This window comes from Anomaloglossus baeobatrachus, chromosome 2, assembly GCF_048569485.1.
Source record: "Anomaloglossus baeobatrachus isolate aAnoBae1 chromosome 2, aAnoBae1.hap1, whole genome shotgun sequence".
NCBI classification, from domain to species: domain Eukaryota; kingdom Metazoa; phylum Chordata; class Amphibia; order Anura; family Aromobatidae; genus Anomaloglossus; species Anomaloglossus baeobatrachus.
In genome coordinates this window covers 695,226,674-695,252,731 of record NC_134354.1, presented here as the reverse complement: position 1 = coordinate 695,252,731, position 26,058 = coordinate 695,226,674, and the positions used below count along the sequence as shown (strand labels likewise).

The window sequence follows — 26,058 nt, the reverse complement described above, 5'->3', positions numbered from 1 at the left end:
TCCGGCCCTGACTGTGAGGTGGATGGATTAATTTGGCAAAGGAGAAATGCTCACTAACACAAATTTAAACAAATTTGTGAACTATATTTGAGAGAAAATGGCCTTTTGTGTACATTGAAAAAGTCTTAGATCTTTGAGTTCAGTTTATGAAAAATGGGAGCAAAAACAAAAGTATTGCATTTATATTTTTGTTCAGTGTAGTATTTTCTATGACCTCCATAACTTTCAAGGACAGCACAAAGTCTTCTAGGCATGGAATAAGCAAGTTGGTGACATATTGCAACATATTTTTCCATTCTTCAAGAGCAACCTTTTTTAGAGCCTGGATGATAGACGGAGAGCGAAAACCACTTGTCTCCTCAGAATTCCCCATAGGTGTTTGATTGGGTTCATATAAGCACATTCCTTGTCACTAAATCACTGTCAACCAACGTGTTCTTCTCCAGAAATAGAGATGTATTTTGTATCATTAGCATGTTGGAATATTGCACATCTACCAAGCAGACAGAGTGATGACAGCATCTTCTCTTTCAATATAGAGCAGTATATTTATGAATTCATAATACCATCAATGAAATGTTTCTCCCTGATAACAACAAGACTTATGCAGCCCCACATAAGGATACTGCCATAATGTTTCACTGTAGGTGTGGCGGTATTAGGGGGAGGAACAGCTGTACAGGACTCAAGTACAGTGAGGTAAATGAGAAGGCTGAAGCAAGTACTGGTTTTATTGCACACAGAATTATTAGTCCCGGAAATACAACTAACAAGGTGGTGACGATATGCCCATGGACAAAATCGTAGGTAATCAATAACTAAGCCTGCATAGGTATACAGGGAATGGATGTATAACACAATGTCATATAAGGGATATACACAGTTAAGTTTAAATGGTTACAATACAATGGTGACCAGAAATAATAGTAAACAGTATAAGCTACACTACTCACTACAGTCCTGTCTGAATCCTGCTAGCAGGGCCGCCTTTCTACAATGCTCTAGAACAAACCTGCCCTATGCACTGACGCAGATTTGCACCGGTGCACTCTCGCAGTTCTGCAGAGATGTAGTAGAGCTGAAATGAGCTGTGATGTGCTGTTAGACCATAACTCTGTTGTGCCACTTGTAGAGGTAGATGCAGTCCCACTTCTGATGCAAGGGTTGACTTGTACTGATGCACTGCTCTCTCTCTTCTGATGAGAACCACTGGAGAAGAGACAAAACTGGCTCTACTGCGCAACCTGGCCATATGTGCCCGAGTTCCATTCTTGTAGCACAGTCCTGCTAATGTGGCGCCCCTGACCTGGTCAGGCACCACTGAGTACTGCACCCATGCTGGGGGCAGTGCAATAGAGGTAATCCAGAAGCCTGACCGAGGTGTGACTACACAGGCGCATAGTAATTAGGTCTCACACATCTACCTTTGGGAGGACTCCTGAGAGATTCCAGGACGGGGCATAGCCTCCATGTCCACTGCAGGGGTGTGGTAGAGAGCCTGGTAGCTAGGTGGCGTAGGCAAGAACAGGAGAGGAGGAAGTAGTGAGCCAGTTAGTAAGTGCAGCTCAGGGAGAGCAGACGTGAGGAGGAGCAGACCCTGCAGGCTGTTACAAGCTTACTGTGTACGCGCAGTGACTACTGACGGGGGAGATCGGTCATCTAGTAGTGCCACTCGAAATCCACCCAAGGCTAGAGAGAGAAAAGCGGTGGCAGAGTAAGGGGACTGCCAGGGAGGTACCAGGCCCGCAAGGGTAACAGGTCCCAGTGCAGAGATAGATTCACCTTTCTTCTGCCAAACCTGCCTGAGGGGGCACTTCAGACCTCCAAGACAACACCACAGAGTCCGCAGCCACGTATCAAAGAGAGGGCCCATAGTTCACAGGAGGCAAGCAGCCGGAGTGACCTGGTCCAGACTACAAGCAAACGGGCCGAAACGAGGGGAGAACAGGCAGCAGCAACTTCCCTGGGTGACCTCCGTAGGGACTTCAAGTCAGGGTCACCACAAAACACAAAGGGATAAGGAAGGCGAGTTGGTAGTCACCCTCATCAGCCAGCCGGAAGGATACCTGGTTCCAGCCTGGTTCATCCGAGCTACGCCCGGGTTACTCACTCTGCCACCTAATGTGAGTAAAACCCCTGAAAGACATTCTGCTTCTGTGTTTGAGTCATTCTGCGCCTTGTGGTTCCACACACTTACACGGGGCCCTGGGGCTTGCCTCACTCTCGGGAGGCCACTACAACTGACTGCACCCACTATCAGCCCCAGGCACCCCTTAATCTGCAGTGGCGGTCATCCTGACCGCAATACCGAGAGTGGCGTCACGAAAATCCTAAAGAGAAGGTTCCCTACCTGTGACAAGACTGTTCATCCACGTGGAGTCCCTGAAGGTAATGCACGGACACAACACCTGTGGGGCTTCACACTAACTACCGTCGCATTGACCAGGCACCATATTATATCCCTTTGTGATGTAGCTGGACAGTTTCACTGCCCAACGACATCCTTTTCTATCTGCGTAGCTGCCAGAGGCAAGTCTCCATCTTCTACCTCCAACGATCTCCTTCCTTGGACTCCCGTACTTACCTGCCTGGCTGTTGTGCTAGTCCAAGTTCACTCAAAACAGGAGGAAAATTGTCTCTTAAGGTCACAGAGGATGGACTCTACTGGGATGTACCCGGTAGAGTCCCTACATAGCCACCATGCATTTTTTTTTTTACTCCACACCTCTGCGGCGCCATGCAGGTTTGAAGCAATCCGTGGGCCCGTGGGCCACATACGGCCCTTTGACTGTACCTGTCTGATGGCCAGACCACAAAAACAGAAGGACTGGAAACCGTGGCCCATGAGCTGCATCATGCAGCTGCACTCCTCCTCTTGGTGCCTTGATTTCACCGGCATCTGCATCTTCAGGATGCAGATACCACTGTATACAATGCTAGAACAGGAATCCGTCGGCTCTTTTTTTCATCATTCAGCTTGTGTGACTGAGATTCAGCACAGCAGGGTGATGTTCAGAGGCTCAGTCTACACACAGCAAAGACCAGCAAAGAATGCTGGGGGAACAGAGGCAAGGTGAGCAGCAGTTTTTAATGTAATTCACTTGTGGGGGAAATATGTAGTGTCATTGCTCTATTTGGGAGGCTGTGGGGTGCTATCATACTGTGTTTTGTCCTATAAAAATCATATTGTTGTTGGTCTTTGTAGCCATTATACTGTTTAGAGGGCTGTGGGGGCATCACACTGTATGTGATAGCATAATACTAGTTATGAAGGCATCATAATGTGTGTGAGAAGTTGTGGGGACATTATTCTGCGTGCAGGCTGTGGAGTCCATCATACTGTTTGGGGGTTTTGGGGTTCATCATACTGTGTGGGGGTTGTGGGTTTCATCATACTGTGTGGGGCTTGTAGGGTTCATTATACTGTGGGGGTTATGGGGGTCATCATACTGTGTGGGGGTTGTGGGTTTCATTATACTGTGTGGGGCTTGTAGGGTTCATTATACTGTGTGGGGGTTATGGGGTTCTTCATACTGTGTGGGGGTGTGGGGTTCATCATACTGTGAGGGGGGCTGTGGCGTTCATCATACTGTGAGGGGGGCTGTGGCGTTCATCATACTGTGTGGGGGACTGGTTGATCAAGGTACAAGGGCTTAATAACAAGAGTAGTATGATTTAATTATTTTTATAAACATTATAAAAAGCAGTAAATTATATGGTTTCCATTAGCAACTACTGATAAGAATACATGAAAAAAGAAGCCATTTTGTAACATTTTTTAGCAGTACCAGCGAGTCATCATAATTAATTCAGCTCAATATTCAGCTCTAAAATTAGTACAAAATAATATTTTAATAATACTGAGCAGAATTAATTTAAGCTTATTTGTTTGGCCCTCCACAACAGTCCCAATCTTTCGTGTGGCCTCTTATGTGGAAAATTGTCCACCACTTCTCTAGATTGTACTATGTGACATTAAAGTTTCTTGTGACACTTTTCTCCTGTAATCCTCCAGGATTATGCTGATTCAAGAATTGATTGCTCTATGTCTTAAGTTAAATAGTTCATTTTCCCACAATGTCTGAATGCAGATGATTCTGCTGAAAACTGAAATCCGCATCAGAGCTGTCCACATGATATATTATTAATAAAACCTGTGTTGTTAATAAATAGGTGTTTCTTTTCATTGGAATCCTGCCTGTGATGATAATAAGACTGTTGAGAAGTGATCACCTGAACATATATATACACTGTGTGCAGCATTATTAGGAAATGAGTATTTTGATCACATGATACTTTTTATACGTGTTATCCTACTCCAAGCTGTATAGGCTTGAGAGCCAACTACCAATTAAGTAAATCAGGTGATGTGCATCTCTGTAATGAAGAGGGGTGTGGTGTAATGACATCAACACCCTATATAATTTGTGCTTAATTAGTAGGCAACTTCCTTTCCTTTGGCAAAATGGGTCAGAAGAGAGATTTGACGGGCTCTGAATAGTCCAAAATTGTGAGATGTCTTGCAGAGGGATGCAGCAGTCTTGAAATTGCCAAACTTTTGAAGCGTGATCACCGAACAATCAAGCGTTTCATGGCAAATAGCCAACAGGGTTGCAAGAAGCGTGTTGAGCAAAAAAGGCGTAAAATAACTGCCCATGAATTGAGGAAAATCAAGCGTGAAGCTGCCAAGATGCCATTTGCCACCAGTTTGGCCATATTTCAGAGCTGCAACATTACTGGAGTATCAAAAAGCACAAGGTGTGCCATACTCAGGGACATGGCCAAGGTAAAGAAGGATGAAAAACGACCACCTTTGAACAAGAAACATAAGATAAAACGCTAAGACTGGGCCAAGAAATATCTTAAGACTGATTTTTCAAAGGTTTTATGGACTGATGAAAGGATAGTGACTCTTGATGGGCCAGATGGATGGGCCAGAGGCTGGATCAGTAAAGGGCAGAGAGCTCTGACTCAAACGCCAGCAAGGTGGAGGTGGCGTACTGGTATTGGCTGGTATCATCAAAGATGAACTTGTGGGACCTTTTCAGGTTGAGGATGGAGTGAAGCTCAACTCCCAGACCTACTGCCAGTTTCTGGAAGACAACTTTAATCAGTGGTACAAGAAGAAGTCGGTATCGTTCAAGAAAAACATGATTTTCCTGCAGGACAATGCTCCATTACAAGCATCCATCTACTCCAAAGCGTGGCTGGCCAGTAAAGGTCTAAAAGATGAAAAAATAATGACATGGCCCCCTTGTTCACTTGATCTGAACCCCATAGAGAACCTGTGGTCCTTCATAAAATGTGAGATCTACAGGGAGGGAAAACAGTACACCTCTCGGAACAGTGTCTGGGAGGCTGTGGTGGCTGCTGCATGCAATGTTGATCGTAAACAGATGAAGCAACTGACAGAATCTATGGATGGTAGGCTGTTGAGTGTCATCACAAAGAAAGGTGACTATATTGGTCCCTAATTTTTGGGGGTTTTGTTTTTGCATGTCAGAAATGTTTATTTCTAAATTTTGTGCAGTTATATTAGTTTACCTGGTGAAAATAAATATCGTATTTTTCACTTTATAAGATGCACTTTTGTTCCCCCAAATTTTGGGGGAAAGTAGGGGGTGTGTCTTATAAAACGAATATACGGGGGTGTGTTTATATATATACATACTGCAGGGTCCGCTCTGGAGCTGTGCTGGGAGCTGGTGAAGCTGTGGGAGGAAGCCTTTGATCTCTTGCTCCCGCTCATATAATATGCACAGCTGCTGTCCATCACCATGGTGCTGAAACCGCACCGCGCTGATGGGCTGGGGCAGGGGCGCATATTATATCTGCCTGCTCCCTCTTTTGATCGCACATGATCCCCCTGTGTTAGATATGGCCCCCATACTGCTGCCCATAGTAAAATAAAAAAAGCTTTGCTTACCTCCAGCGCTGATCTCCCAGTTTCTCTGCTGCTGCTGTCTGTGATAAGGCGTCTGTGATAAGGCACGCAGAGATGATATTGTGACGCCCTGGGCAAGCCAGGGGTCACAGGTCATCACACCACCACACCCTACACCCCAGTTAGGAACATCAAGGCTACCAAAATCCTTGTTGCCTTCCTCCAGGGGCTGATGTTCACACCAGGGGGTGGGCCAGGCGGTTGGCTCCGCCCACCGAGAAGTACACAGCCCTGGAGGCGGGAAGGACCAGGCAGATCAGTTTGGAGGAGGAAGTGGAAGGAGTAAACAGTGGAGTTCAAGTTAGGGGAGTAAAGTAGAAGGAAGTAGTAGTGGAGCTAACGAGAAAAGCTGAAGTGACAGAAAAGTGACAGTAGTAAAGCCTGAAGTTGGTCCGGGTGTGTGCCCCGGACTGTGACAGCAAGGTCAGCAGACGGCGGTGAGAGTCCGCAGGGGTGACTGCTCGGAGGTTGCTGGAAGGACTGCGGACGGGTAGTAGCCCGGCGGTCTGGAGCAGTATACGAAGAACAGTCAGCACCAGGGCAGGGGCTTTTCGGATCCCGGCAAGGCTAGGAGTCGCCATAATTTGCCAAATCCGTCAGTGAAGGGGACGTCTGTCTCCAAACAACCAAGTCCCGATTGAAGGCAACAGTCCAACCGTAACGGAAAGACACCGCCACCGCCAGGGCACCAGTTTCTCAGGGCCAGCGCCTGCGGGCAAAGTAGGGCTCCTCCGGCCCATATCCAAGCCGAGGAGCGGGTTACCGGTGGGAACCCATCGCAACCATCATCAACTTAGGTGCAGGACAGAGGGACCGTCACCGTCACCTACTGGGGAAAGCAAGTGCAGCCGTCCGTGGGAACCGTCTTTCCAGCCGTGTGTTTTACCGAAAACTGTGTCAACGTCTCAGGCTGAGTGAGTACCACAGTGCCGCAAGGCACAGCGCTGCCCCCCGCGTCCCTGCGCCCACCAAGCCCTGCATCCCCCACCTCATCACTGGGCCCCGGGATCGCCAACCCCTACCCACGGAGGGGCAACACAACAACTAGCTGCTCCATACCACCACTCCCGGGATCCCCATACAGAGCAGCGGTGGTGTCAACAAATCACCACAACCGTGGGTGGCGTCACGGACAATAACCAATCCCCACACCCAAAAACCCCCTTTCACTCACGGGCGAGGAACGCCGCTAGAGTTCCCGGGATCCGGCCCATCGCTCGAGCCACCGAGCAGCAGCAGGCCGCAGCGGCAGCCGGACCCGAGCAGTGGGAGAGCGCGGCGTCCCCTCCTCCGCCCGCGACAATATCACATGACCGGCAGCAAGAACCAGGAAGTGGAGGAGGAGCTCAACCCCACGGAGGGAGACACAGGGATTACAGCGCTGAGAATGTAAGGAAAGAGTGTTTTTTTTATTATGGGCAGCAGCATGGGGGGCATATCTAACACAGGGGAGATGTGCCATCTATAATGGCCATGGGCAGCAGTATGGGGGCCATATCAAACACAGGGGAGGTGTGCCATCAATAGTGGCCATGGGCAGCACACATGGGGGCCATATCTAACACAGGGGATGTGTGCCATCTATAGTGGCCATGGGCAGCACACATGGGGGCCATATCAAACACAGGGGAGGTGTGCCATCTATAGGGGCCATGGGCAGCACAGGGAGACGTGTCCCAGCACAAGGGGGCTATATTCATTATAAGGGGGCATATTCAGATTAAGGGGGGCTAATTTTAGGATGGGGGGTATGAGGGACATATACCCTATATGATTTGTTAGACGGACACTGGCATTATAAGATGGACCCCATTTAACATAAAAAAATTCTCTTTTCCTTCAAAAAATTTGGGGGTGCGTCTTATAATCAGGTGCGTCTTATAAAGAGAAACATACGATAAGTGAGATGGGAATATATTTGTTTTTTATTAAGTTGCCTAATAATTCTGCACAGAACCAAGGAAATCCAGCATCCACGTCCAGATATATAAAACTAGACTTTATTCACATTCGTTAAAAGGATGATGCATATCACATCCAAAATATAAAATCCCACAAGGGGGAATCAGATTGCAGATGGTACGCGTTTCGAGCTGTTTGCTCTTAGTCCCAATCCATACTGTTTAACAAACTAGTGGAGATTTAAAAGAAAAGGTGGGAGGGAAAATCAGAGAGGGATGTGACATCACCAGGATAAAATGAAAAAAGTCAGACATGCATGAGAAAATTTCACAATAAATAATAGCAAATTTCTAATGTTTCCAACATTCCAAGGTAGGACTGAAAAACAGGAACAACCATGATCGAAAAACATATGTATAAGGTATACAAGGTATACAAAGTATACAAGACATGGCTAAAAAAAAACAAAAAAAAAACCAGGTGCATATATCAGTGAGACTCCTACATCCGATCACGCCGTATCCAAACTGCCATATATATATATATATATATATATATATATATATATATATATATATATATATATATATATATATATATAGTGATCCGATGGAAGAGAACCACAGATGAACCATATGAAAAGTCCAATTACATTTAATCCAAATTTTCATAAATATAAGTATGTAGGTAAATAGACCAATGACTGAGAAAAAAAAAAAATAAAAAAAAGGAAGGAAAAAAGTCGAGGAAAGAAAACCCAAACGCAGGAATCCGAGGGATAATAACAACCAAACTCGATTCATAATTAGTCAATACATCTAAGAAAAATAAGTTAACAATACACTAGTAAATATTTTTCAATATATTAGTAAATATTTTTCAAATCATTCCTCAGATTCATGCCCAAGGGTGCTCTGGTCTCCAACAAAAATATCCATTTTGCTTCAAGTTTCCGTAGAATTTTCATAATATCTTCGCCTCTAGGTGGCAATGTAATTTTTTCAATAGCATTGACAAGACAAACCTCTACATTACCACCATGGACAGAAATAAAGTGCTGAGATGCACCCGACGGACTTCTACTGCTTTTGTTGCAAGCATCGTATAAGTGTTCCGAGAGTCTGCGTCTTAACCCCTTCACGACCTTGGACGGATCTATCCGGCCAGGATCGTGTCCCGTTAAGCCCCGCCCCCTGCCGCGGGCAGGGGGCGTGGATCGGCACACATATCAGCTGTTTTCAACAGCTGACATGTGTGCCTGCTAGCCGCGGGTGGAATCGCTTCCACCCGCGGCCATTAACCCCTTAAATCCTGCTGCCAAAGTCTGGCAGCAAGATCTAAATGCGCGCGGCCATGTTTTTTACTTACCGCCGCCCCCACCGGAAGTCACGTGTGTTATCACGTGACAATCGGTGGTTGCCATCGTAGCACAGGGTCATGTGATGACGCCTGCAGCTACAAAGTTTCTCTTTCGTTTTCCCTCGGCCGAGAGCAGAGGGAAAATCAAAGTGACTGAATCTGCTGTTTACAGCTGTATTGCTGTGATCAGCAGATAGATAATAGCGATCGGATTGCTGATCGCTATAGCCCCCTAGGGGGACTAGTAAAATAAAAAAAAAAAGTAAAAAAAAAAGTTTTATAAAATAAAAAAAAAACAAAAAACCTAAAAGTTCAAATCACCCCCCTTTCCCCCCATTGAAAATTAAAGGGATAAAAAATAAATAAATATACACATATTTGGTATCGCCGCGTTCAAAAATGCCCGATCTATCAAAATATAAAATCAATTAATCTGATTGGTAAACGACGTAGTGGCAAAAAAATTCCAAACGCCAAAATTACGTTTTTTGGTCGCTGCAAGTTTTACGCAAAATGCAATAACAGGCGATCAAAACGTAGCATCTGCGCAAAAATGGTACCATTATAAACGTCAGCTCGAGACGCAAAAAATAAGCCATCACTGAGCCATAGATCCCAAAAAATAAGAACGCTACGTGTTTCGGAAAATGGCGCAAAACGTGCGCCACTTTTATTGGACAAACTTGTGAATTTTTTTTAACCCCTTAGATACATGTAAACCTATACATGTTTGGTGTCTACAAACTCGCACCGACCTGAGGCATCACATAGATATATCAGTTTTATCATATAGTGAACACGGTGAATAAAACATCCCAAAAACTATTGTGCGATCACACTTTTTTTGCAGTTTTTCCAGACTTGGAATTTTTTTGCTGTTTTCCAGTACAATATATGGTAAAACCTATGGTTTCATTTAAAAGTACAACTCGTCCCGCAAAAAACAAGCCCTCATATGACAAGATTGACAGAATAATAAAAACGTTACGGCTCTCGGAAGAAAAGGAGCAAAAAACAAAAACGCAAAAATGGAAAGTGCCCGCGGGCTGAAGGGGTTAAACTGCGACAGGTGCTACCTATGTATTGAATATCACACATGGTACATGTTCTAAGATAAACCACATAGGTAGTCCCACAATTGATAAAAGAATTGATATTGTATTCCTTTTTTGTAGTACTAGATGCAAACTTCTTAATATTGGGCATGTATATTTACATAGGCCACAGGCCCTCTGTCCACACTTGTACGAGCCTGCAACAGAAAGCCAGTTGGAAGGATTCGCTTTGCCATGATTAGTATGGTCACTAGGAGAAATAGAAGACGCAATCGTGAAATTACGTTTGGGGACGAATCTTATTCCTCTATCAAGGATATTTTTTACTGTGCCATCCGTACTAAATACGGTAAGTGAGATGGGAATATATTTGTTTTTTATTAAGTTGCCTAATAATTCTGCACATTAAGTTACCTGCACAAACAGATATCCTACCAAATCTAAAAAAAAAACACTACAACTTCCAAAAATATTAAGCTTTGATATTTATCAGTTTTTGGGGTTGATTGAGAACATAGTTGTTGATCAATAATAAAAAAAATCCTCTAAAATACAACTTGCCTAATAATTCTGCAAACAGCTTGTGTGGCGCCCCTGACCTGGTCAGGCACCACTGAGTACTGCACCCATGCGGGGTCAGTACAATACAGGTAATCCCAAAGGCTGACTAGGGTGTGGACACACACAGACACTTAGTAACCAGGACACACACACGCAGCTTAGAGGGGACCCCTGAGCGGACCCAGTTAGGGGGCGTAGCCCTCGCATCCCAGCTAGTGGTGAGTGGTGGGCCTGGAGACGAGGAGTTGTGCAGAGGCAGCCGAAGGAGCAGGAGGTGTGGAGCCTCATCTGGAGGGCAGAGCAGAGGAGCAGGGCCCTGCCGGACACTGCACCAGTTAGTGGCTGCTGGCGGGGGAGAAAGGCTGCCCAGTGGTGCCGCCTGAAAACCACCTAGGCACCTAGGGCAGAAGCAAGAGGTGGCTGAGTAAGGGGACCGCCGGTAGTCCAAGCCCACACGGGGAAACAGGTCCCCAGAGCAGGGGCCCATTCAGTTGGCCTGCCAAACCTGCTGGTGACGGCACTTTATGCGCCTCACCAACCACACAGAGTCAGCAGCTACAGCAGCAATGAGGGGGCCCATAAGGAAGATAGAGCCTGGAGCCATCTTACCTTGGTCCACGCTGCCCGCAAACGGGCCAGAAAGGGGAGAACGGCAGCAGCGACTTCCTCTGGACGCATCCCACGATACACTTCAAATCAGGGGTGATCCGAAACAAAGACGGCTAGGAAGGCGAGTCAGTAGTCACCCCTACATCAGCCGAAGGGATACCTGGTTCCACCTGGTTCATCATAGCATCGCCCGGGTTAACTCACCGCTGCCACCTGAAAGTGAGTAAAAACCCTGAAAGACATTGCGGTTTTGTGTGTGAGTTCTTCTGCGACCTGTAATACTACACACTTACACCGGGCCCTGGGGCCAGCCTCACTGTGGGGAGGCCACAACAACTAACTGCACCTACCATCAGCCCCAGGCGCCCCCTAAACTGCTGTGGCGGTCGCCCCCTGACCGCAATTACCGAGAGTGGCGTCACGATTCCCATTGAAGTCAACCAGACCTACCTGTGGCCAGAAGATTCCCAACACGTGAAGTCCCTGAAGAGACCTGAAGGTAATGTGGGGCTACACAATTCTGGCGTCACGAACAGGATAAGGACTAGACCTGTTAAGACAGGTGACCATGTGCCTTGGCGGTCCGCATGAAAAATTTGAAGCGCCGCCATATTGCCACCGCAGAAAGCGTGCTAAGAAACAACAGCGGCCCGCGCAGAAAGAAGTAACTGCCCACGAAGAAGTGTGGCTACCCAGAAAACCCCTGCAGCATTCTGACCTCGCAAGCGATGGGGGTGGATCTGACCTTACCCGGTGGAGATGTTCAAGGCTGGTGGAAAAAGAAGATTCGAGTCTGCTGCAGGAAGTGAAGCTGAGAGGTTGCAAAGAGAACCTGGTGAGCAGCGACGCAGAAAGGATGGTGTCCGCACGCAGTGACCCAGAACCAGGCTTTGCTGCCTGGTGGGAATGGGAGCTTGCCCAGTTCTGCGACCGTCTGCAAGGAAGAGTGATGCAGCAAGTAATGGAAGGGTGCTCTGAGCTCCGGGAGCTGGCTGTGGTGGTTCTGGCTTACAAGAGGTGGACCGCACGACAAGTGCCACACCGGGAGGTGACCACCCAGACCCCAATGCTGATGCCTTTGGGTGAGTCCCATGTTGCCCCTGCCCGCTCGAGTGCACCAACACCACTGGCGCTACACCCGGAGGCCACGGCGACGCCCGCTATGTGGTGTGATGTGATCCCTGCTGCGATCTCGGAGGCGATCCCGGAGGCGATGCCCGCTACGATCCGTGCTGCGACCCCGGAGGCGATTCCCGCTGTGATCCCTGCTGCGACGTCCAGTGCAGAAGTGTCCCACCCGGCCAGACAAGACAAGGCCGCAGCCACGCCCGGCCAGACCAGACCAGACCAGGCCGCAACACCGTCTACCCCAGCCTGCAAGGCAAAAGCAGCCGCCGCACCCCAGCTGCTGATTGAAGAACCGGGTCCTGCGTTCCCGCCGGGAGATGACCCTGTGTTCCTGCACCTTAAAGAAGAGCTGAATGCCTGCTACCCCAAGGACCTGGTGGACAGATACATAGTCCCCAGGCAGTTACCTGGACATGGAGTGGTCCTAGCAGCTTCCGTAGCTAGGAGGAGCCCACCACCCTGGCCCTCCAATGAACATCCATCCCTGGCACTGCTGCCGGAGTCACCGGAGGAGTGCTGCAGATCACTAAGGGGGAGGAGAGGCCTGGAGGCTGAAGTGCTGATTCCTGAACAGCCGGAGGAGGACACAGCACCCGTTAAAATTGAGGGAGGCCCGGAGGCCGTGATGTTGCCTTACTCCCGCTGGGAAGAAGTTCCAACACCCCCTACTTACTGAGGAAGAGCTGACAATCTTCATGCCCAGCCTACACGTGACCTGGGAGCCTGCAGACAGCGAGGTGGCGGTAATGCGGAGGCCAGTCAGCAGAGTACGGTGCCGCGGGAGAGCAAGACCACCCCCAGGCAGGATGAAGGAAGAAGTGACAGCCCGAAATCTGCAGGAAAAACAGTCCCTCAGAAAAGCTCAGTACCAGGTTAGAGGTTCTCTCCACCGCGGAGTGGTTGAGGAATTCAACCTGAAGACCGGCTGTGGCTTCATTGTAGCACCTGGAATTAAGGAGGGTATTTTTGTGAGTCGAAGGGATGCCCAGTCCCACCTGCCTAGAGGACACCCTGGTCGTGATCTACACATGGGAGACCTTGTAGAGTTCACCAGACACCAAGGCGAACGAGGCTGGTATACATTGGACATAACGCCATGCCCAAAGAGCTCCAGTTACAGCCCAACAGCTTCTACCAAGTCCCCAAGGTTAATGCCACAAGACAAAGAACAAGACAAAGAACAAGACGAAGAACAAGATAAAGAACAAGACAAAGATAAAGACACAGCTAGCACTACAGAGGAAGACACAGAAACCTCCAGGTGTCAAAGCCCTACAGGCAAGAGCCCTGGTTGTGAGAGGAGGAGGTCTGTGTGAGTGAAGAAAAGTAGAGTACAGCAAAGTTAAAGTTACCAGTTCTGGAACGTTCAGGTTTCAAGATGATGTGCCCACATGAACTGATGTGAGAACCCTGTTTGCCAAAATCTTTTGCACCCGGTTTTGTGCATTACTAAAGGACCATAGGCTATGAACTGGCTATAGCCACAAACTCTCGCAGTGTAAATAGGTTGCCTTAAGATTTACCACCAGAGCACGCCCGTTTATGGGGCCTGGCTCGACTGTGACCAGGGAGCACACCTGTTTACCTCTCCACCACAAAGTGGGTACCCTGTCTTGACTGACCGTGGATGCCGCCTCTACATTCCTGCCAGAAGCGTCCGAAGGCGCGGCTCCACAAGGGAGGCTTACCCGTTAACCACCAGACCAAGAAAGAAGATCAGAGGGTTTTGGGTGGGTTAATGGACTTGTGGGTGGAGGGTGGTGAAAATGGTACCTGGTTTGAATGGTTTTATAATGTTTTACTGTTTTAAATGACATGTTTTTGCACTTTAAAATGTTTGTCTGTACAGCCCAAGAACGTGCTGTTGGTAACTAAAGGGGGCTTTACACGCTACGACATCGCTAATGCGAACTCGTTGGGGTCACGGAATTTGTGACGCACATCCGGCCGCATTAGCGATGCCGTTGCGTGTGACACCTATAAGTGATTTTGCATCGTCGCAAAAACGTGAAAAATCGCTCATCGCTGACATGGGTGTCCATTCTCAAAAATCGTTACTGCAGCAGTAACAAAGTTGTTCCTCGTTCCTGCGGCAGCACACATCGCTCCGTGTGACACCGCAGGAACGAGGAACCTCTCCTTACCTGCCTCCCGGCTGCTATGTGGAAGGAAAGAGGTGGGCGGGATGTTACGTCCCGCTCATCTCCGCCCCTCCACTTCTATTGGGCGGCGGTTCAGTGACACAGCTGTGACGTCGCTGTGACGCTGAACGAACCGCCCCCTTAGAAAGGAGGCGGTTCGCTGGTCACAGCGACGTCGCCGGACAGGTAAGTAGTGTGATGGGTCTGGGCGATGTTGTGCGGCACGGGCAGCGATTTGCCCGTGTCGCACAACTGATGGGGGCAGGTACCCACGCTAGAGATATCGGTACCGATATCGCAGCGTGTAAAGCGGCCTTAAGGGGGAATGTGGCGCCCCTGACCTGGTCAGGCACCACTGAGTACTGCACCCATGCGGGGTCAGTACAATACAGGTAATCCCAAAGGCTGACTAGGGTGTGGACACACACAGACACTTAGTAACCAGGACACACACACGCAGCTTAGAGGGGACCCATGGGCGGACCCAGTTAGGGGTGTATCCCTCGCATCCCAGCTAGTGGTGAGTGGTGGGCCTGGAGACGAGGAGTTGTGCAGAGGCAGCCGAAGGAGCAGGAGGTGTGGAGCCGCGTCTGGAGGGCAGAGCAGAGGAGCAGGACCCTGCCGAACACTGCACCAGTTAGTGGCTTCTGGCAGGGGAGAAAGGCTACCCAGTGGTGTCGCCTGAAAACCACCTAGGGCAGAAGCAAGAGGTGGCTGAGTAAGGGGACCGCCGGTAGTCCAAGCCCACATGGGGAAACAGGTCCCCAGAGCAGGGGACCATTCAGTTAGCCTGCCAAACCTGCTGGTGACGGCACTTTATGCGCCTCACCAACCACACAGAGTCAGCAGCTACAGCAGCAACGAGGGGGCCCATAAAGAAGATAGAGCCTGGAGCCATCTTACCTTGGTCCACGTCGCCTGAAAACGGACCAGAAAGGGGAGAATGGCAGCAGCGACTTCCCTGGACGCATCCCACGATACAGTTCAAGTCAGCAAAGAGGGCTAGGAAGGCGAGTCAGCAGTCACCCTTACATCAGCCGAAGGGATACCTGGTTCCACTTGGTTCATCATAGCATCGCCCTGGTTAACTCACCCCTGCCACCTGAAAGTGAGTAAAAACCCTGAAAGACATTGCTGTTTTGTGTGTGAGTTCTTCTGCAACCTCTGGTACTACACACTTACAACGGGCCCTGGGGTCAGCCTCACTCTCGGGAGGTGACAACAACTAACTGCACCTACCATCAGCCCCAGGCGCCCCCTAAACTGCAGTGGCGGTCGCCCTCTGACCGCAATTACCAAGAGTGGCGTCATGATTCCCATTGAAGTCAACCTGACCTACCTGTGGCCAGAAAATTCCCAACACGTGAAGTCCCTGAAGAGACCTGAAGGTAATGCGGGGCTACACACTTGGTTAACACAACAATGACAATACATACCTTTTTAATTTGGTTTAACCTCACCATATATTTATCAAAGTACAAGCTAACTAAATAATGCCAAAAGACTCTCTACACTCATCACTGTCCCCTATCTTCTCTCTTTACTACCCGGATCTGGCTGTAAATTACTACAATTCAATAGGATAAGGCACTTCCACAATACAGTATATAGAGTTCCGTATATGGGGTGCTCACGTAGGTTTCCAGACCATATAGTGAGTTAATAAGCACGAGGCACTCCCAGATAATTTGAAAATGTGAAAGTGTTTTTATTGTTATTTCATATTCAGTGCAGTTAAACGTTTCGGTCAATGGTCGACCTTCGTCAGTAACTAGCACATGAAATAAATAATTCACAGGATAGCTGACTCTGGCTCAGCCAGAAAAAAAAAACACATCTTTTTAGAGGGGCCTATCACACTCCATAATCAAATGAAATTCACATAGTCCATCCACGACCTCTCAGAACATAACTCTCCATCAAACTCCACCGCATCCCAATGCATCTCAAAGTTTTGGCTGACTGGTAAAGGCAGCCTTCATCTATCCTCCATTTCCTTGACATGGGTGGATTGTCATTGGAAATAAGCACTTGTACCTTGTCCCCTCACCTCACCTCATTGTAGATCAGACCTGGGCAAGGGGCGGCCCGCGGGCCACATCCGGCCCGCCTACTGTCTGTGACCGGCCCACCCATTAGATCAGAGTTGGAGACGTGGTGCTGCTTTTCCTGCCAGCAGGAACTTTTCAAATGACACGCGCGCGCCGTACTGACGACATCAGGGTGCGCGTGTGTCACAGAGAAAGCTGCCGGGCAGGGAACAGAGGACAGATTCCTGCATTCCGCTGCTACACTGTGCGGAGCTTCAGGATTGGTCCTCTGTTCCCTGCCCGGCAGCTTTCTTTGTGACACATGCGCCCCCTGACACAGCGCATGTGTGTCATTTGAAAAGTTCTCGCTCGGCAGGAGAAGCGGCACCAGCCGGTGCCTGGACAGAGAGAAGCAGCGGTGCAGCCAGGGCCCGTACCAGGGAAGAAGCAGCTCAGCGGGGGACCCGTACGGAGGTGCCTGAGGAGGGAGAGGGGAGTTGTCACTAATAACCTGAGGGGAGGGGGGGAGGAGACAATTGCGGGGGTAACTGGTGTAATATTTGGGTGTAGTGATGTAGTATATGGGAATATAATGATGTAGTTTTACAGGTGAAGAATATAGTGATGTAATGTATTACAGGTGCAGTATATAGTGATGTAATGTATTACAGGTGTAGTATATAGTGATGTAATGTATTACAGGTGCAGTATATAATGATGTAATGTATTACAGGTGTAGTATATAGTGATGTCGTTTATTACAGGTGCAGTATATAGTGATGTAATGTATTACAGGTGTAGTATATAGTGCTGTAATGTATTACAGGTGCAGTGTATAGTGATGTAATGTATTACAGGTGCAGTATATAGTGATGTAATGTATTACAGGTGCAGTGTATAGTGATGTAATGTATTACAGGTGCAGTATATAGTGCTGTAATGTATTACAGGTGCAGTATATAGTGCTGTAATGTATTACAGGTGCAGTATATAGTGATGTAATGTATTACAGGTGCAGTGTATAGTGATGTAATGTATTACAGGGGCAGTATATAGTGATGTAATGTATTACAGGTGCAGTGTATAGTGCTGTAATGTGTGTGTGTATGTATATATATATATATATATATATATATATATATATATACATATATGTATAGATATATTATTACACACTACATCACTATATACTACACCTGTAATAAACTATATCACTATATACTGCACCTGTAATAAACTACATCACTATATACTACACCTGTAATAAACTATATCACTATATACTGCACCTGTAATACATTACATCACTATATACTACACCTGCAATAAACTACATCACTATATACTACACCTGTAATAAACTACATCACTATATACTACACCTGTAATAAATTACATCACTATATACTACACCTGTAATAAACTACATCACTATATACTACACCTGTAATAAACTATATCACTATATACTGCACCTGTAATACATTACATCACTATATACTACACCTGTAATAAACTATATCACTATATACTGCACCTGTAATAAACTACATCACTATATACTACACCTGTAATAAACTATATCACTATATACTGCACCTGTAATACATTACATCACTATATACTACACCTGCAATAAACTACATCACTATATACTGCACCTGTAATAAACTATATCACTATATACTGCACCTGTAATACATTACATCACTATATACTACACCTGTAATAAACTACATCACTATATACTACACCTGTAATAAACTATATCACTATATACTGCACCTGTAATACATTACATCACTATATAGTACACCTGCAATAAACTACATCACTATATACTGCACCTGTAATACATTACATCACTATATACTGCACCTGCAATAAACTACATCACTATATACTACACCTGTAATAAATTACATCACTATATACTGCACCTGTAATACTGTACATGACATCACTATATACTGCACCTGTAATATTACATCATATATATATATCTCGGGTAGAACTGAGTTAATTATATTAGTCCGGCCCTCTAAAAGGATCCCAAGTTCTCATGCAGCCCCATAAGAAATTTAATTGCCCACCCCTGTTCTAGATTGTAAGCTCTCATGAGCAGGGTTGTCCTTTTTGCTCTAATTATAGTATTTTTTATAACTGTTACTTATTTGTATATAAACCTACTGAATTGTAAAGCGGTGTGGAATATCTTGGCACTATAGAAATAAAGATTTATTATTATTATTATTATTATTATTACCCTAACTCAAAATACAGTAAATAACTCTTCAAACTGTTAGTACAATTTTTGCCATTCTATAAATTACACTATTTATTGACTTTATCTTTACTACAATAGACCACAATAAAACACCATTTCAATGTCTGTTTCTTTTAGAAGAAAATGTTTCTGACCTTGGTATATAATAAACATGCTCATCTCACCATGGAGAAGGCTTTCTAATTCTAATTCATATCCCAAAACATAATTGGAAAGGTGGATGGTAATGATGTAGATGGAAATGTGTAGCACCCAGGGGGCAGGGGGTCTTTTTAAGCAAAATGTTAAACACAGTCCAGTAAGGCGCACAGTACCCGGGTTTTTGCCCGGGCACGTTATCCTGTTTGTGATTCCAAAATGTAGCACCCAGGGAGCAGGGGGACCTGGTCGGGTTTCGTACCTATTTTACTTGTCACCGGGCCGCTGCGGAGGGTCTGGGATGTTGCGGTGGCCTGCCCGGTTTCATGCCCCAACGTGTACACTAATAGAAGGGGAATAGGATGATGGATGAATTGTCGTGACGCCATCTGTGGTACGTGGCCAGGGAATAGTTGCTGTCCTCCGGGGCAGATGGAATAGCAGCCAAGATGGTGTCGCTCCCTACAGGTGGAGTAGGCCCTGGGGATGATGAAGAGGGAAGAGCGGTGGTAGTGGCTGCTGGCACCGAGGCGCTTGGCGCCGGCGCTGGTAATAAGAGTCCAAGTCGGCTGCTGCAGTTTCAGGTGTCTTTACTCACAGTTCTTTAAGAAGTCCAGTTGCTGCCGCAATAGTACTGGTCACCGCTATGATGGGCCCAGTCGACCTCGCATAAGTTGGAAGAAGCCACCGGTGTTTGAAAAATGTTCTTTTTAAGAGTTGCCCCTCCAGTACTTAGGAACCCGGGCTGAGCGTTCTGCTCCAAGCCGCAGGCCCTGTTGAAGAGAAGAGAAGAAGATGAAGGTGGTTTCGTATATCCAAACTGATATCCCGGGTAGACTGACTGGTGATTGTGTGAGTTTCTCCTACTTCTACCCCAAGTGGAACCTGCCCCCCAGGTGGTTGTCCTAGTGATCGGGAAAGTCCCTGCTTCGTGTGGGCCAACCCCCTTGCCTAGCATAGCACAGCTCCCCAGTGACCTGGCTCCTAAGCTGTATGTGTATGTGGAACACTGGTGAGTAACCCCCTCCTTACCCAGGGTGAATACTGCACCTTAATTGAGGTGCAATCCTCTGTGGTGACTGGAGCCGCAGGGGCGCCACAAATGCAAACCACTATATGATGTGTATTTTTTCTAGTTTTTTTTTTTATTTTTTACCTGTGGTATGTTTTTGTTTTTTAAAAACTCAGTAGATCAGTACCTTCAGCGTTTATGCTGCAGTTTTTCCCATTGAGAGCAAACTGGCTAAGCACCAAAAATTGCCTCAAAAACATTGTTTACATTCTGCTATGGTTTTCTGTCCAAAGCCTGTGCTTTCATCCTGAAAAAAAACCTTGCTTTTCTTTTTCTAACTTTGGTAATACAGTAATGTACAATATTTTTTTTCTAAATTGTAATTATTGTAACCGTCGTTTTAACTTATATTTCATAAATCAATAAAGCACATGAAAATAAGCAATTTTGTAATATACAGTATCTTATCAGACAATTTTGCTTCTTTCTCCTCCAGGACTGATTCTCAATATTCTCAGTTCACAAGTAAAATGAGTCTTCATTTTCATTAAAAAAAAAAAAAAGTTAAGTGATGTTATTTAACTTTATTTTGGTGTGTTATAAGTTTCTATGGAGAGCCTGAAAAAAAAAAAAATCAAAAAAATCGCATTGTGGTATTTAAAAGCAGAAATCATGCATTTCTGCACTATGAGGCTGTGTGCGCATGTTGCGTTTTTTCATGCATTTCCGCAGCGTTTTGATCTGCAGTGTTTTAATGCAAACATGCATGCATTTTGACTTCTAAGCAAAGTCTATGGGAAATAGGCATATTGTGTGCGCAAAAACGCTGCGTTTTTTTGTGACAAAAAATTGACATCTCTGCGTTTGAAGAAGCGACATGTCAATTGTTTTGGCAGCGTTTTGGTAACATTGAAGTCAATGACAGTTTTGAAAACGCATCCTAAATCAAATTTGTAGCGTTTTACGTGCTTTTTTGATGCTAAACGCATGCTTTTTCGGCAAAATCAAAGCATGCGTTTTTGGCATTATAGTGAGATCAAGAGGTTTCCTTTTGCCCTCACATGCAGCGCGACTTTAAAAAAGAGTCAAACAATAATTTTACTTTATTTAGAACATAATTATTAAATCTCAATTATCATTTTCGGAAAATTATCATTATTGTGTATGATTTAAAGGTTTATTTATTTATTTTTTTTCACTTTTTTCCTAGTGTTTGAATGTTCAAACTTTATTTAGCAGTGTCTTTGTATTGAAAACACATCCCATTTTAAGCACTGAAAATGCATGTAAAACGCGATCAAAACGCGGAAAAAACGCTAGAAAAACGCATGCGTATTTCCTGCGTTTATGTGGTGAAAACCAAATTTGACAATGACAAATTCTGCCAGAGGGTGCGTTCATTTCTGCAAGGTACTGAACGCAACGTGCGCACATGGCCTAAGGCTATGTTCACACAGGGAATCATTTACTGCATTTTTGGTGCATTTTTTGAGGTCACAAAGATGTTACTTCTCCCAGCAAAGTCTGAGATTTCTATGTTGCTGTGCACACAGTGCATCTTGGCTGCGTTTTTGAAGATACAACATGTCAATTCTTTTTGTGTTTTTCCAGCATTTTTGAGCCCTTCCAGTCAATAGATTTGACTTAACTGCATCGGGCAAAATGCGGTAAAAATGTGTAAAAAAACGCATGCGTTTTTTGGATGCGTTTTTGCCGCGGGTGCGTTTTTTTGGAACAAAAAGGCTGCATCTTTGTGACGCAGTGTGTGAACATAGCCTAAAATCCATTTAAAAAAAATGGTTGTTTCAATCTGCGGCAAAAAATATACAAAAAATAAGGCAAAAATGTAGTAAAACACAATAATCAAAGTAGATTGCTAATGCATGTTTTGGTGCAGACACATACAGAATAAATGGAGGAAAAGGAGGAAGAAAAGCAGCATTGGGCAGGTGGGAACACGGCCTTATGTTACTGACATATCCAGCAGCTGATGGTTTTTTTTTCTCAGGAGAAGGGAGCAATCACCGTAAAAGAGCGTCGTATAATTTTCAGTAATATTTAAGAATAATTTCCCAAATTCTAAGCTTTGTATATCATTGTATGAATTTCCTCATGTGTTATATTTCCCTATTCATCCGTCATTCGCTGTTCTAGCAATTGTAGCAGTTGCTGGTGCTTTGTATACTCATGTGATTTCTAATCCTCTTCCCCAGAAAAAAAAAAAAATAGAAATACAGATCCAGTGCTCCCCCTCCTGGATTGCGGAGGAATGGTACAGTCCTGCAGGCTGCTGGATGGTGCTGGAATGTAAAGCATCATTACTGCCTGTCCAGAGCGCAACATCCGGCACACGGAGGATACCCGGAGCACCATGACCCAGGGAAAGGTAATCACACATCACCCCATCCCGACTAACTGAGCACGAGGGATAAATAGTGGCCATATCCCACCGTCATGGGATAGACGGCTTCCCATATACAGCCCTGCGTTACATAAGCCGTTATATATCTGCCAAACTGTCGCTTCGTTTTGTAGCCGGACGATGTCACTTATAGTCAGAGGCATTTAATGAGTTAATATTGGATAAAAGAGCACCGGCTGTGGAAAGGGGTAATTTAAGATGAGCCGAATACATGAATTATGCAATGTATAGTCACTTCCAGAAAGGTGAAGGCGTCTGTAGAGGACAGTAATACTGCGTCACACAGAGACGGGACACAGTCCTAGCGTAGAGGCCAAAGATCCAAGAGTTAACCCCATTGTGGCACCGGGACCCCTTTATTGCAATTAATTTGCATTCAAGATTTATCTATATATTCTATAAATATGTATGATATCACGCACAAAAATCAAATATCTGCCAACACCAAGCCAGTTTTAACAATGACCCATTTAATTGTGAGTGAATATCCTCTATTCTGGTTCCCGGAGCACTGACACAATAATAATGGGTCCTATCTAAAAATAGACTGTGGATCACTAAGATAAAGGGACGCGATATGGAAAGCTGATTAAAGGGATATTCCCATCTTCAATATCCTATCCCAATATGTAGTAGGTGTAAAAATAAGAAGATCAGCAAATACCTCCAATTACAAATGTAGTATAGTTCTCCTGATATTGCCATGTCTCTTACCTCATGTGCAGGGCATTGCAGCTTAAGCCCGCTTTACACGCTGCAATATATCTTACAATGTGTCGGCGGGGTCACGTCGTAAGTGACGCACATCCGGCATTGTATGTTACATTGCAGTGTGTGACAAGTACATGCGATTGCCATTGAATGGTTAAACGTTCATCGCATATACATCGTACCAGTCTCTAGAATTGCACGTCAGATTGTTCATCGTACCCGGGGCAGCACACATCGCAGTGTGTGACACCCCGGGAACGATGAACAGATCTCACCTGCGTCCTGCGGCTCCCGGCCCACAATGCGGAAGGAAGGAAGTGGGCGGGATGTTTACGTCCCGCTCAGCTCCGCCCCTCCGCATCTATTGGCCGGCTGCCGCGTGACGTCGATGTGACGCCGAACGTCCCTCCCACTCCAGGAAGTGGACGTTCGCCGCCCACATCGAGGTCATATGGACAGGTAAGTACGTGTGACGGAGGGTTAATCGTATGTGCGGCACGTTCAACAAATTGAATGTGCCACACATACGATGGGGGCATTGCAAATCGCATACGAGATCGTATGCGAAATTGCAACGTGTAAAGCAGGCTTTAGGTATCCATGGTTACGACCACACATATAGTGACAGTTAGTTGCTCATGGTCCTAATCATGGATAACTGATCTGCAATTCCCTGAACATTATAATTGGAGGTATTTGCCAATATTATTACCCCTGATACCTATTGGGATAGGGTCTTGGAGATGGGAATACCCCTTTAGCCTAAATACAGAATCTTATGTGAACATCTGTTGTAATTTTAGGCTGTGTCTAAACTGTAAAAGGCATAGGCTGGCTCCACATGTTCAACATTGGCAGTCGCAGTCAGAGTATGGACCACAATGTCCAGACCGGACAGGGGTCTTCTAACCCAATCTCATCAGCTTCACAGATATATGAGGGTGTTAAGTTTGGGTCAGAAGGCTCAAGGCCGGTCTGGACATTATGGTCCATGCTTTGATATGTGAAACTGACTTTGTGGAATATTTAAAGGGAACCTGTCAGCAGATTCATGCAGCCCAAACAATGGACAGCATGAATCAGGCACTAGCTGCATGATTGTAGTTGTATATGTTTTACGCTGAAGTGATGCAGTGTTTCAGAGAAAACATACCTTTTTGGGGGGGATTACATATACTGTATACATGTTATACTGAGGTAATTTATAGGTGACATGCCTTGAAAACCCGCCTTGTGACTATGCATCTAGGCTGACTGGTCCAAGGCAGGTCCAACCCACTACCCCATGACTGACAAGTGTCTCCCTACACACAGTAGATATAGAAACTTGGCACTCAAGATTAATGTGAAGAATGTTTTTATTGGCAAATGGCATAACTGGGTTTGACGTGGTGCCCACCGCTGTATCTGGCATTGCCACATAGATAGCGGTGGATACTGCATCATACCCAGTAATGCCATTTTTGCCAACTTGCCATACTTTGCATGCACACTGAAGGTCTTTGACCAAAACATCTGTGTTTGTGCTGGTCCTACAAGTTCTTGATTTTTTGATCTTGATCTTGATTGATTTTGAGTGCCAGGTGTAACGCCTGCATGGATCCACAGACTCAGATGGGCTGTAAAGGGGAGGATGGAGGGAAGCCACTCACCAAGTAGGACCCCCAGAACCCTGAAACCCTTTAACCCCTATACAGGGATTTGGAATTACACAGGACCCTGGAGATCACTACCTGTGGAAGGCTGCAGTCTGATGAGAGTAGTAGTCAGGCAGGGTCAAACCAGGAATTGCGGAACAAGGACAGAATCGGCAGGCAAGGACGTAGTCAGCAAACGTAGCAGAGGTCAGATCCGGGTCGGGTAACAAGGTACAAAAACAGTAGGCAGAAGGGTAGTCAAAAACACGCAGAAGTCAACACAGGAATCACCAACAGAATAGGACGTAACAGGAGCCAGGAAAATCAGAACTATATCTGGCAGTGATCATGTGACAGGAGGGGAAATAAGAAGGGTGTGGTGTCTTCCCATTGGCTGTAGCTGAACGCTGGCAACTTCAGCTGGAAGGCACATGCCACCCACAGTCAGCCAGCGGTACTGCAGATCCCAAGCTAACCCAGCCCAGTGGATGATCGGAGCCTGCGCCCACTGGTGCCGCTGGCATTGACTTCTCTCCCATCACCAGCACCATCCACGGCAGAAACACGGCGTCGCCTGGCGATCGGAGCAGAAGTCGCTGGAGCAGACTCCGGCGGTGACGTAACAGTACCCCCCCTCCACGAGGGGCCTCCGGACCCTCAAAACCCGGCTTCCCAGGAAATTGGAGGTGAAACCGTCGGACCAGACCCCTAGCATGAACATCGCTCGCAGGGACCCATGACCTCTCCTCGGGGCCGTAACCCCTCCAATGCACCAAATACTGTACCGCCCCTCTGACAATACGGGAATCAAGTATTCTTTGTACCTCATACTCCAAGTTACCATTCACCAAAACAGGAGGAGGAGGGTCACTGACTGGGTGAATGAGGACACGATATAACTTGAGGAGGGACTTATGGAACACATTCGATATCTTGAAGGATGGGGTGAGTTGCAGGCAGAAAGCTGTGGGATTAATTACCTCGATTATCTCGTAAGGTCCAATAAATCTCGGACCCAGCTTAGCAGAAGGGACCTTGAGTTTAATATTCTGTGTGGATAACCATACCCTGTCCCCAACTCCAAGGCTAGGGCCCTTGGAATGTCTCTTATTAGCAGAGGAG

General features: G+C 46.3%; 1 protein-coding gene across 1 annotated transcript in view; it reads left to right on the top strand.

Annotated features, from left to right (window-relative positions):
• Positions 1-22,422: 22,422 nt before the first annotated feature.
• Positions 22,423-26,058, top strand: part of FAIM2 (Fas apoptotic inhibitory molecule 2) — a 49,688-nt gene continuing 46,052 nt past the window's right edge. The window contains exon 1 of the mRNA XM_075337249.1: positions 22,423-22,552. Within this exon, the coding sequence (XP_075193364.1) occupies positions 22,538-22,552 (15 nt within the window). The 5' untranslated portion in view covers positions 22,423-22,537. The remainder of the gene's footprint in view (positions 22,553-26,058) is intronic.